Source organism: Leptonychotes weddellii, chromosome 15 (genome assembly GCF_054177405.1).
Source record: "Leptonychotes weddellii isolate Sample4059 chromosome 15, ASM5417740v2, whole genome shotgun sequence".
In the NCBI taxonomy this organism is placed as follows: domain Eukaryota; kingdom Metazoa; phylum Chordata; class Mammalia; order Carnivora; family Phocidae; genus Leptonychotes; species Leptonychotes weddellii.
In genome coordinates this window covers 37,351,345-37,364,803 of record NC_138383.1, presented here as the reverse complement: position 1 = coordinate 37,364,803, position 13,459 = coordinate 37,351,345, and the positions used below count along the sequence as shown (strand labels likewise).

Here is a 13,459-nt window from a genome sequence, read left to right as displayed (position 1 = left end):
CTCTGTTTAATCAACAACCAGGCCTCCTGCTCTGGGCTAATAATTTCCCAGCAAGCTCAAAATTCCCTGATCATCGATGGTACCTACACAGAGATATTTCCCACTGAGCAATTAGTAATTTGGGCATTGAATATAGAGTACTGAAGTAGCTTGGAGATGAGGGTTCTAGTTTCTACTTTATCTGTGACATGTGTGTCTTTGGGAAAGTTATTTTACAAGTTGTTCCATATGAAAAGACTGAGACTATAAAAAGGCCCTAATGTTTTTTTTTTTTTTTAAAGATTTTATTTATTTTATATGACAGAGAGAGACAGCGAGAACAGGAACACAAGCAGGGGGAGTGGGAGAGGGAGAAGCAGGCTTCCCGCTGAGCAGGGAGCCCGATGTGGGACTCGATCCCAGGACCCTGGGGTCATGACCCGAGCCGAAGGCAGACGCTTAACGACTGAGCCACCCAGGCGCCCTGTTTTTTTTTTTTTTTTAAGATTTATTTATTTTAGAGAGTGAAGAGTATGAGCGGGGGAGAAGGGGAGGAAGGAGAAGCAGACTCCCCGCTGAGTGAGGAGCCCAACATAGGACTCGATCTCAGGACTTTGAGATCATGACCCGAGCTGCAATCAAGAGGACGCTTAACCAAGTGAGCCACCCAGGCGCCCCAATAGGCCTTAATTTAGGAGATCTGTTAGGATATAATGAAATAGTAGAAGTAGGTGAGATCCCATTCTCCAAGTCTACTTAGTTCATCAACCAGAGCTCAAAGACCTCTATCATGAGGTGTTACCTGCTTTCAGATCAGAATGTATTTCCCAATTCTTATAAGGCCAAGAAGTTCCAGTTATTCCACTGCAAAGTTGGGAAGGGCCGACATGAGCTGGGTCCTGGGTTGCCCAATTGAAGGCAAACTCTCCCCACCCCCTTCTCAAACATACACATACTCAATAACCTTGTTATAGTTAATAGGTTTCACGCTGGTTCATTTGTTCTGCTGGCTAAAACCCATCTGTTTTCCTAGTTCTTATAAATGATGGTCAGAGAAGACGTGACTTTAAGATCTCACCATTATTAGTGATGGAGCTAAAGACCAGAACTCAAATCAGTGCTATTTATACCATACTTTGCCTTCTCCTAGTCCCTGGCTGAGATGACAGTATAAATAATGCCCATTTTAGACTTCATAATGTAAAGGATGGTAACAAAAGGGGAAAGAATTTGTCCTCAGAGCTGCTCTAGTACACACCTCTGTGGGGAAGCCATGCACATTAATCTATAAATGGAACCCTTGAAGTTGTTTATTGCATAGCCTCAACACCCTCTGCAACTCTGTCTCCCTCTACCATTAAGAACAAGTATCTGCAGGGGCGCCTGGGTGGTTCAGTGGTTGAGCTTCTGCCTTCAGCTCAGGTCATGATCCCGGAGTCCTGGGATCGAGCCCCGCATCGGGTTCCCTGCTCGGCGGGAAGCCTGCTTCTCCCTCTCCCTCTCCCCCTGCTTGGGTTCCCTCTCTCGCTGTGTCTGTCAAATAAATAAAATCTTAAAAAAAAAAAAGTATCTGCAGATATAGTAGCAATTAAAGTCACTAATTGGCCACGACACACACAGGAAAGCCTTGTTCTGCAGCTAGCATCTCTGAGATGTAAGTGATAGCACCAGCTTATCATCACTAGGGCTGTGGAGCTAGCCAAAAGCTCTGGTAAACTTTTATTTATGTTCAAATTTTACAGTCAGGTAGGATAGGCTTTGACCCCTAAACTTAACTCAGAGCCTCTTTGATGCATTTAGACAATGACAAATTAGACATTTGTTTTGGGTTGTTGGTAGTGGATACAGGCTAGAAGTACAAGTTTTACAATACTCTCCCCTTCCATGATAGTCCAAAGAGCCCAAATGCAGGGACAGAGCAGAAAGAAATCTTGTTTCTTAAACCTTTTTTGAGTTCCTCCAAATTCAAGGTAGGATGTTGAAAATGCTGGCAATAGGCGATCTGGGATCTAATCTTGGCTCTCCCACCTAGCTGTTTGACCCAGGCAAATTACAATATATATATTGTTAATCTCAAAAATAGCCCAGTATCACCATACTAGGAGTTAAAAAGCTGTGTTAAGGGCGCCTGGGTGGCTCAGTTGATTAAGCAACTGCCTTCGGCTCAGGTCATGATCCCAGGGTTCTGGGATCGAGCCCCACATCGGGCTCCCTGCTCAGCGGGGAGTCTGCTTCTCCCTCTGACCCTCCCCCCTCTCGTTCTCTCTCTCTCTCAAATAAATAAAACTCTTAAAAAAAACAAAGGTGTGTTAAAAAGTTAAAAGTGCTTTTCCAGACAATATTCTATTCAATAAAATAGGCAATACTTTTTTTTAAAGATTTTATTTATTTATTTGAGAGAGAGAGCACATGAGGGGGGGAGGGTCAGAGGGAGAAGCAGACTCCCCACTGAGCGGGGAGCCCGATGCGGGACTCGATCCAGGGACTCCAGGATCACGACCTAAGGCAGTCGCCCAACCAACTAAGCCACCCAGGCGCCCCAGGCAATATTTTTTTTAAATGACACTTAAAACTTTCCTAAATAAAAAACATTAAACTCCCTCTCCCCAAATTAGCCTTCTTACAAAAATAGTCACTTTAACAGTGTTTTAAGCAATGGGCCTATATTAGATATTTGTCCCATACAGGGGCAGAAAATATGATTTTCAAATCATCAAAAGGTGAGACCACCTTCTGAAGTTTTTACAAGGTTCAAGAACTGCATATATTCATGTGTCCATATACCATGTGTGTGGGAGGAGTTGGGAGTTCTATAGACTAGAACAGAGATCTGTATAAAACTGAAGAACCTGCATCAAACCATTAGAACCTAAAGTAGAATCACCTCACACCCACAACACAATAGGCCACTTCATTCTCTGGGCAAACAGAATATTGAGGCAATCAGACCAGAGGGTTTACGTCCACATCAGGGAGTTCACTCTTACCTATATCTTACAATTTTTGTAATAACACCAACATCCAGCACAGTGCCTGAGATTACCCAATAGTCACTTAATTGAAATACACTTTATCTTTGGAAATAAGATTACTTAAAAAAGCTAAGCAGACACTCTGTGTACTAAAATTACTTTATTACAGTTGATTTTTTTAAACATTTCCTTTGCTATGATACAAAGGATACTTACAAACAAAATATTACATATGACCTTGTTTTCGCTCTTATGTTCTGACAACTTGGTAACAGCTTTAAATGCACAATCTATACAATTAATACAGGTTATATATGAACTATAAGGTATGTTGAACCAGAAGAATACTGACAATATACTGTACAGTAAGCCTTACCAGTTAGTGCTGCGGACCATTTCTACCAAAAGGAAAATGCACATCTGTACAGTCACCTTTACCAGCTGGTGCTGACAGTGAGGGAGAGGCTTCTTCCCCATTGCAACCCTTGATAAGCCTCCACTGTGGGCATCTGTTTGGTCCGAAAATTGAGAGGACTGTGTATATTTAAAATTAGTCATTGGTAAAGTGGCAGAACATCACTTTCAACACGATAATCTCTCACCAAAATATCAGTCCTAGTTTTAAGACCACAAGTCCTTTGCCTACCACGAAAACCCTACAGGCTCAAGGGCTTTGGGAGATGAGAAGATAAAGGCTGCCAAAAAAGGAGGCAAGAAACCAAGCCAAAATCTAGGTCTTGCAAAATCATCATTTTTCCCTTCACCAAAGGGAACTAGAAATGTACAAATTCATTGATGAACCTCAATGATAACGTATCAGTTAGCTGATAACCCTCATTTTATCTGGACCCCTGACTTGTGGGAATAACTGAAAGAGATTGTTAATAATACATACCACTTTTAGAAAATAACTTCTTGCTTAGTTAAAATATTCCCTTTAGCCACCAAAGCTGGTCCTGGGCTATTACAGGTGTGCATTCATCTCTCAATGGTCTACTCAGAAATGATAAGGTTACAGCTTTTTTTCTTTTCTTTTTTCTTTTTTAAATAAAAAAAGCAATTGACTGAAGCATTTTTCTTTTTTTTTTTTTTAGGTAAATAGCAAAAATAAAAATAAAAACCAACCCTGGCATTTGCACAAATAATGCAAATGGAGCGATATGGCCTTTAAGGTAAGGAGTTAGTAGAAAGGAAGAGAGAAGTGAAGAAAATTCAGAGAAAACGATGTATTAACTTTTCTTTTTAAAAATTTCTACAATACATGTGCAAAAAAATCATGCTGGTTGAGGAAAACAAAGGGAAATGAGTATATAAAACTAAAAACATAAATAATATGTTTGGATGACTGGTGAAAGCAGAAACCAACCTGGGTTACAAAAAGGATTATACATTCAAGATGCTCTTAAACCCAGTGGGATAACTTATGTTAAAACTGTGTTAATAGTTACGTTAAAAATCTCAAGTTTGTTTTTAAATCTTCACAATACAAGCAAAGCTGTTTTAAAATATACACTATACATATTTCTCAAAGTCTCTCCAACCTCATTAATGTGTATTAGGCTATCTTTTTCATTTACTAAAACAAGGGGGTTCTGAAAGCTAGATTGCTCAGAGTAACCCATCCATTATTTAAATGTCTGTCTTAAGTTTTAAATGGGTTAAAAATTTTAGCAGACTTACATAAATAGGATTTAGCAACACAAGTGTTAATTTAAAAAACTCTAAAGCATTTACAAATTATCTGGTTGGAATAGTCTGGGAAAGTTATGTGCACTATTACTTTAAAATGTTATTTACATCAGACCACTGCTTTTGTAAAAATTTCTCTAAAAGATAAAAAATAAAACTAAATAAATTTGGAGAATTAACCTATTCTAAAGTAGCAGAGAAGGATCATAAAAGGAAAGGTAAAATAAGAACAAAATTATCTTCTAATAGAAACCCCACATATCCTCTCCACTTGGATTTTGCCCTATGAAACCACCTGCAACTCCTATTAGGCTCATATATCAAGTGTCAAGATAATGTGGTAAAATATCTTGTCAGATAAATTACTGGCCTCAAGTGGAATTTTTTTTTTTTTTTTTTAATTTTTCCACCTTGTGTCTCTGGCTTGGATTATTTTAGAACACATATATGTAACTAATTGGTGGGGCACTCTAAGTAGGCACAATTCCCATTTAATGTGGAATAAAAGGTGTAACACATAAAATGTTGGGGAGAAGGGGTGGTGGTTTCTTCAATACTATGAAATGCAAGGAAGCACATTTGGAATGGGCACCAAAAAAGAGCTATCTGGCAACACACCAGGGGCAGCCAACATCTTAATAAACTAAACATAGCTGTCTATGACAAAAAGGGGGTTAGAAGGGTTCCAGGACCCTCAACCCTGTTTGATATGTGCCAAATAGTCACATGGACCAGCCAGAATCTGAAAACATTAAGCAGTTACATCTTTAAATCACATAATTCACTCCATGACCATGTACAATTTATAATAACAATAATGTTCATGCTGAGGCAATGTATTTGAGGGCTCAGAAGAAGCAAAATGTGCCACTGAGAGAAACCTGTTCCCACACGACTGGTCTTCATGCTTTCAAGTGGCCCTAATACATCTTTGAAGCTAAGCCAAGCCATGCAAAAGCAAAGAGTACACACTTTTCATTAACAGTGGTATCTCATTTCTAAATTCCACTGACCACAGAGTTGCCACCAAAACGTAGGAGTACTGAATTGCACACAAATGAGGGCTCACGGATTTTTAAAAATGCATTTCCCTCATCTGGTGTTTACCAGCCTTTCATACCTTAGGCTACAAGGCATTCCAGAGAAAGGTTTAGTGGGGATAATGACAAAGGAACATATGTAATTCTGGAAATAGGAAAAATGCTCCAGAAATGGGATCAATGTGCCAGCAGTTAGCATAGTTCATTTCATCTGAAAATTCAGCTACAGAGCCCAATAAACAGTTCCAAGCCATAATGTTACCACCTGCATAATTTACATAAACATTAAAACTCTTGCACTTTATAGACAAAACACACGTCTGTAAACATGGCCACTGGGGGAGGGAGGCTCCCTACCTCATTCATGATTGAAAACATGTAATCATTATATTAAATAAAATGACTTTGCTTCAAAAGATGTAAAACCTGACCAATGATTAAGCTTCACTTCCCCCTGTTTAACAACATTTAAGCATTAATTCTAAAAATGTCACCTAGGATGGTTTCAGGATTGGATGCTAGGACCACAACTGGTAATGACAGCAACTGCTCTCTAGCTGGCACAGACTTACAAACCTTAGTACAAAACCAAAAAATACAGAAACTAGGTCAATTTGTTAGCTACATATTTACAGATAATTACATGATTTTCCACTCATAATTGCTAAAAACTACGAGCGAAAAGGAAACTGTGCAGGCTGAATTACCCGTACTTTGGGGGGAATCCTTGGGCGTCAAAACACCCTTTTCATTCATTCAGAAGTCTCATCTTCTCTCCACTTTTTCATGGCAAGCTACCTACAGATGTCCAGGTTGGTATATCCAGCGGGCATCCTGTCTCAGAGAGGATTAACTTTTTTCTCTATTAAAGAAGAATCTCTTGTATATTTAAAACCAAAAAATAAACCCCACACAATCAAACCAGACACCTACATACACGCAAAAAAATATCTCTGAAACTTCAAAAAGGATTGCTGGGAAACAGTTAACAGTGATGGTGACATAGTAAGTGGCTCCCCAGTTTTAATTCTCTGCCTTTATTTTCTTTAAAGGTTATCTATTTTTGGGTGGGTGGGAGAGAAGTGCAAGTTTAAGAAACCCACAACAGGCAGATAAGGTGCATACTAATTTTTATTTCTTATAATCTGAAAACTATCATTAGGCCAAATGGGTTCTCTTCCCTTGTGTGAGTGAAATTTTGGAAATCTGAATATAAATGAGGGAAAAATTAGTCAACATGACTTTAAGGGGGGCTACCAGAATTCAGTAGAAACTATAAATGTACATTAACGGAAGAGTTCTCAGCTTCACTTCTTGCTCTAGACAGTGTTTAAATAAAACTTACTTCCTTACAAATTAATAGTCATTTCCAATGTAGACCTACTGTGGTGTTTTCATAAAAGTGCAGACAACATAACCACACACACAGCAAAACAGACTTCAATCAGTAGTCCTTGCATACAAGAGGCAAGTCTGCTAAGTGTACAGCACACTCTTCATCCTTTAAGGAATCTGAGGATGGGAAATTTCCAGTTCTTAACTAGGAGTGAGTGAGTGCCTTCTCAAAGGCAATGTACAACCTGGTTAGGGGCACTATCACTTTAGATGAGGGAAAAACAAAATAGAATTCATTTCTCTTTAATAATGATCTGTATTTTGGTAAGCAGCTCAAAGATGACAGCCCAAGTTTTGGCTTTGTTCCTTAGAGAAGGTAGTTTTCTATCTAAGAAACAAGAACCTCTTCTTCCATCATTATAGGAGATTCACACTTATACACCTTAAATATATTATTTTCTGGCTTGAATACAAACAAAACACTTCACATCGTCAGCATGGGACAGAATGCAGGACCACAGAAACTTCCCAGGAAAGGGTTCCTGTGTTGGGCCAAATCTGTGCTTGAATAGCAGTGGCTCAGAAGGGCTGGAAGGTGCACGAAGAACTTACTATTAGCAAGCAAGAGGCGGCTCAAGGGAGAAAGCCCCACACCAATACCATATCCTTCTCTCCCAGTGGCCATTTCCTGTTGATCTCATAGTTTAGGAGAACCTTAGATGCTTTAGCAGTAACTCCTTTCTTGGCTTTTTCGGTCCTTAGCAAAATTTATAAATATTAGTATTAATGGAATAAAGAGAGTAAGAGGATCAATGGCATCACTCCTAGGAAACACGTTTAGATTGCGCACACGGAGACTGTGACTTCCTGGTTCTTTTCATCATCTCTGCAGAGGAATCACCACCAGTGTTTTGAATTTCCACGGTTCATTTCTCTCTGCATCACTTATCTTTTATTGCATCACAACACAAACTCACAGAAACGCTGACTGGCCCCACCCCAGCAATATTTTACTCATTGCAACTTATGGCTCCACATTTACTTAACTTTCTTTCCACCCACACAAGTGCTAAGAAGGGAGTAAAAAAGAAAAGATTGCATCTAATGACCACCTTCTCATAAATATCAACCCAGAATACTCATTCTTAAGAAACACATGCATTCTTGCCTTAACTGAGGACTGAAATAACAAAGTAACAGAACCTTAAGCGCCCTGATGGAACTGTACAGTATGAGTTACATCCACCTATCTATACACACATATAGACACTCATATGTATATACAGTATATACATACAAATGATAATAGCTATACCAAAATGTGCATATTTAACACAGTTTTAAAAAGCCAGTAGATCATGGTATAATACAATTTATTTCCACTAGTGAATGGCACACATGGAGAAATGCAAAGGAGGTGTTTCAAGTACAATATTTTTCACAGGTGAAAATAAACAGTATTATTCCAGTGTCCAACACAATGTATTCTATAAAAGTTTAAAATGCCAGACATTTAGTACTTAAAGAAGTAGAAAGTTACTAAAGTCTGCCTTATGGTCTGAAAAAGATACTCATAGAGTTTTCAATTTTTGGATAGGGGGTGAGGAAAAATAGGAGGGAGTGTCAAGGACAGTTTTAGTGTACTGAAAGGTCTTGACAGCTAAAAATCATGACTATGCTAAAAAGTTCAATTCACCAAAAAATCCTTGGCCTTGGGTACCAAGCATATTATACCTGTGGGGGTGGTTCAAATGCAGGACTATTCATCTCTAGGCATCGAAATGACTAAAAGTAATGGCAGCTCTAAATTAAAGTAATATAAACATTTTCCAGCTAACATGATATCTATCAATGAAAATACTTTCAGATACTATAATTGGGGGTTACAGCGAAGTTTAATAAGAAGAGAAAAAGTATGTGCAAAAGGAAGGGAAGCCAATTAGGAATAATCTATTTCAAGGTATGAGGTTTTGCATTTTTAAAATGCTAACTTAAAAAAAGGAAGAGACGGTGAACACAAGAAACTTTTTACTGCCAAGCTCTGGATACCAGATATAGCATTGCAACTTTCTGATATGCTGGACAAATTTCCCATACTTCTCATTTTCTTAAATACATATATACCAAGTGAACACCAACACTGGGGAGGAGGTAGTATTAATTTGATCAAATGTTGACATTTGTACACCGATTCAGAAAGTGCTTGCTTCTTTCTTTAGGATCTCTCAAAACCTTTCAAATTTTCCTGCTACAAGCTTTACTCTTGGATGACTCCTACTATGTATGAGATTCCTCAGAAGTTAGATCTTACAAACACACACAAACCAATTAATTGGAATTATTTTTGCAAACTATAAATATTTTAATTAAAATTAACTTAATGGAATAATCCAGGTATAGTCATGACCTACATGTAAAACTGGTTGCCACACAATTAAATCAGATATAAAGCCCTATTGGATAGACATTTGGAGTCAGTATTCAATCACAATTTTACAAGTATATATGAACTCAGTAACTCAATTTGACTAATTTAAGTCCATAAGTAGACTTTAACATGTATCGTTGGTAGTGTTTTGGATTTTAAAGAGTTTTGTATGCAAAATCGATCTGCTCCCCTATTCCACCCCTCCAGTAGTACAGATGGGCCAGATTATTAGTTTTTTAAAAGGTATCAAATTCCATTACATTTTTGGACATTTAATTAATTCTAAAGACCTCTCCTGTCATTTTCTTCCAAACAGGTACATTTCTCAATTTGTTTGAAATACTGTATATTTTAATGCAAAAAAAGATATTGAGAAAATTAAAAGCCCCTTTAATTAGATAGGACAAGTGCATATTATGTTCACCTAAAAACTGGTAATCTTGAGCATGGCCAAAAGGACAATGTATCTGAGTGCTACCTGAAACACTGCCTAAAACTGAGTGTGAATTCTACTGTTATTTTGGTTTAAAAAGATTTACATTATAATATTATTTTTTCTTCCAGTCATCTTTAAATGAATGCCAGAAACACCTAAAGGAGAGGATTCATGGAGAGACTGAGCTGACACACCTGGGGAAGACTTACATTTGGTTGACAAAAAACCAAGATTTCAACAGTGACAGATTACTGTTTGGTCATTAGTCAGGTCTAGGTGAAGAGTATCATTGAGAGGGACTTAGAGAATTCTAACTTGGAGCCCTCTGACCACATTAAAAGTAGGACCCAAAGTTAGCAGCAAGGGTTCTTCAAGACAACTGGGGAGGGGGCAGGACAATAACTTGTAAGAAACTCTAATCTCACTGGAAAGGACATTTTTTTCCTTCAAGTCATACTCATAGCTCCTTATCCACCTTCAACTCAATTTCCACACTGGTTGTGGAATACCAAGTAACATCTGACTTTTAGCATTAGGTTGATCCTTCATTGCAAAACAACATAAAACAAAACAAAATATGCCCCTTTCTGGAAAAAAGTTAGCTTTTGTTAAGAGATTCCCTGACCACTATAACTTTACTTTTTTTTTTTTTTTTTAATTTGCCAAACTTTCTAGTTCCTTTTCAGTAGTACTTTAGCACTGAGGCTAGAGACTTCTGGAAGTGGTGTTTCCTATTGTGTGATGTTAACATGATGCCAAATGGTCACTAAGTCTCAAGGAACCAGAAGTTTGTAAAGTACTGCAGCAACAAAAACAGCCAGGAAAAAAAAAGGACCTGCACATGCAGCAAAATCTACAGTGGTGAAGAGGATTAGTCAGCAGCTGGTATAGTCATTGGCTCAGTGACTCCTGGTTCACTATGGCAACTACACATTTAAATAATTGGCTATTCTACTTGTAAACAGGAAATCCCATAAGCCAAAGGGGGGATAATCAAATTATGTCTTCGTAGTGTGATGAGAATTCCAATGGATGGCAGTTTGCAAATATGGCATCATTCATATGCCTCTGGCATTTGACTCATAGTGGCTATATGTCTCTGTTTTCAATACAAAGTAAAAGTACTGTTTGGGGTCTTGGCAGTTACAGAGCTTAGCTAGGATGAGACATCACAGTATAAGCAACAAAACGTTAGGATATATAGGCTTCATCTCCTCACTCTGCTGCTGAACATACATACCCACCACATGAACTTTCAGGGGCCTCTCTCACCTTCTGGTCTCCCCTTTGAAGGCTCACAGGTTTGTAGATGCACTTCCTACACAACTCAGTGATCTCCTGAAGCACCTCCATCTCACCATGCCACAAAGAAGGCACAATTGAACAGACAAAACAAAAAACAAAAACAAGAACTGACAAACCTATGCAGCACTCAGAAATAGAACTAAGTTGTTTTCTACTCTCCGAAAAAGTCAATGCAACCCTTTAGTGTTCATGGATTTCCACTTTTTTACTCCAAATGAGGCTGAGAAGTCAGACCAATTTAATAAAGAAAATACACTGATTAGGGGATACAGGTGTGTTTCCATAATCACTTGTTTCAGCATATGCTGCCTGCTGTGAGTGGCTCATGAGAATTTGGGGTATGTAGAAAGGCTTGAGATCTTTTCACAAATTTCTTAGGATATAGTTGCCCCAAAGTGATGACTCAAGCCACTGTGCTGCATTCTATTTTTTCAGTGTTCAGTAAATATCCCCAATCTAGCCGATTTCTTTTTACATAAACACATCAATTCTCCTTTTCAAAATTTTTCCAAAAGTTAAAAAACAAAAGAAAACCCGGCAGCCAAATACTATGACATCCCAATTAGTAAACACAAACCAGAATGCTTTACAAAAATGAATGAAATATACCATATGCACTCAGCTCCCACACTGTAGTACCCAAGTGAGGAGGCTGCTGTGATGATGTCTGTAGGCAGTTTCTTTTGGCAGACAGCTCCAGCGGAATTGCCACTCTCAATTATTAAGTTATGTATAAGACATGTGTGACCCATTGGATATTTGTGAAGTGACACTCGTGCTTCTGCTCATGCCCTGCTCTGTCCGTCCCCCAGAAGCTGTCCGCCTCAGAGCCTGAGGGCTATTGCGGACTCCCATACTGCTACCTCGGGGTACCCCTTGCATTGGCCCTGAAGGGTGACCCCATGGTTGGGGTCCACCTTGCATTGGATGGCCCCAAGCTTGTGGTGGGCCACCCATGGGGTGACCCCAGTGAGGTCCTGGACCCCCAGTAGGATTGTGAGACCAACCAGAAGCTCCCGGGTAGCTGTGGCTAAATGCCTCAGGGGAGAGATTGGAAAGGACCATGTTACTAAAACCTAGTCTCATGCTTTCAGAGTCAAAAGCTTCAATTTCTCTGGCTTGACGCTCCAGCAGGCTTCGTATTCGTTCTGTGCGTTCATTCTGCAAAGCCAACATCTCTTCTTCAATCTGTTCAGCGTTGGGGGAGAGAAGGAAAAAGAAAGCTGATTTAATTTTAAAAATCTATAAAATAAGGAAGCAATAATTACTCAGCTTTGAAGTGAATCACAAGAAGTTCACTCTGGCTACCTTATGGATGTACATTTAAAAACTGAAGTGGGGCGCCTGGCTGGCTCAGTCTGAAGAGCATGCAACTCTTTTAAGAGAGGGAGAGAGAGGGGCAGAGAATCTTAAGTAGGCTCTACACCCAGCACAGGGTTCGATCTCACAACCCTAAGATCATGACCTGAGCTGAAATCAGAGTTCCAGCCCCAAGTTGGGTGTAGAGATTACTTAAAAATAAATAAATAAAAACTTAAAAAAAAAAAATTCTCTAAAAAAACTTAAAGAGATGTACTGTAGAAATTGTACATAATTTATATTTTTAAAATGTGTAAGATCAGGGATGCCTGGGTGGCTCAGTTACACGTCTGCCTTTGGCTCAGGTCATGATCTCAGCATCCTTGGAATGAGCCCTGCATCGGGCGCCCTGCTCAGTGGGGCATCTGCTTCTCCCTCTGCCCCTCCCCTCTGTTCATGCTCTCTCTCTCATGCTCTCTCAAAATAAATAAAATCTTTAAAAAAAAATGACTAAGATCAAGTTCTTTTTAAAAATTAAATTAGATGTTTTTATATTTATTTTTCATTTGACTACAGCTGATGTTAGTTTCAGGTTAAAATCAAGTTTTTTTTTTCTTAAAGTAGGCTCCAGGCCCAACATGGGGCTTGAATTCATGACCCTGAGATCAAGGGTCACGTGCTGTACGGACTGACACAGCAAGGCACCCCTAAAATCAAGTTCCTAAAAGCAAAGGCAGGGGCGCCTGGCTCAATTGGTAAAGCATGTGACTCTTGATCTCAGGGTCATGAGTTCAAGCCCCATGCTGGGTGTATAGGCTACTTAAAAAAAAAAAAAAAAAAACCCAAAGGTAATAACCTCTATTGAAATAATAAATCAAGGCAATTATGATCAATGGCTACTAAATCTATTAGCAAAAAGTTGAATGAAAAAGAAAATGGGTAAGGCGAAACTAACCTTATCAGAAATCCCATAATG

At 38.8% G+C, this 13,459-nt stretch overlaps 1 protein-coding gene across 3 annotated transcripts in view; it reads right to left on the bottom strand.

The window, feature by feature from the left end:
* Positions 1–3,096: 3,096 nt before the first annotated feature.
* The window catches only part of TAOK1 (TAO kinase 1), a 147,198-nt gene continuing 136,835 nt past the window's right edge, over positions 3,097–13,459 (bottom strand). For all 3 annotated transcript variants that reach the window (XM_081805515.1, XM_081805514.1, XM_081805516.1), the window contains one exon: positions 3,097–12,372. In XM_081805515.1, coding sequence (XP_081661641.1) covers positions 11,911–12,372 — 462 coding nt within the window. In that variant the 3' untranslated portion in view covers positions 3,097–11,910. The remainder of the gene's footprint in view (positions 12,373–13,459) is intronic.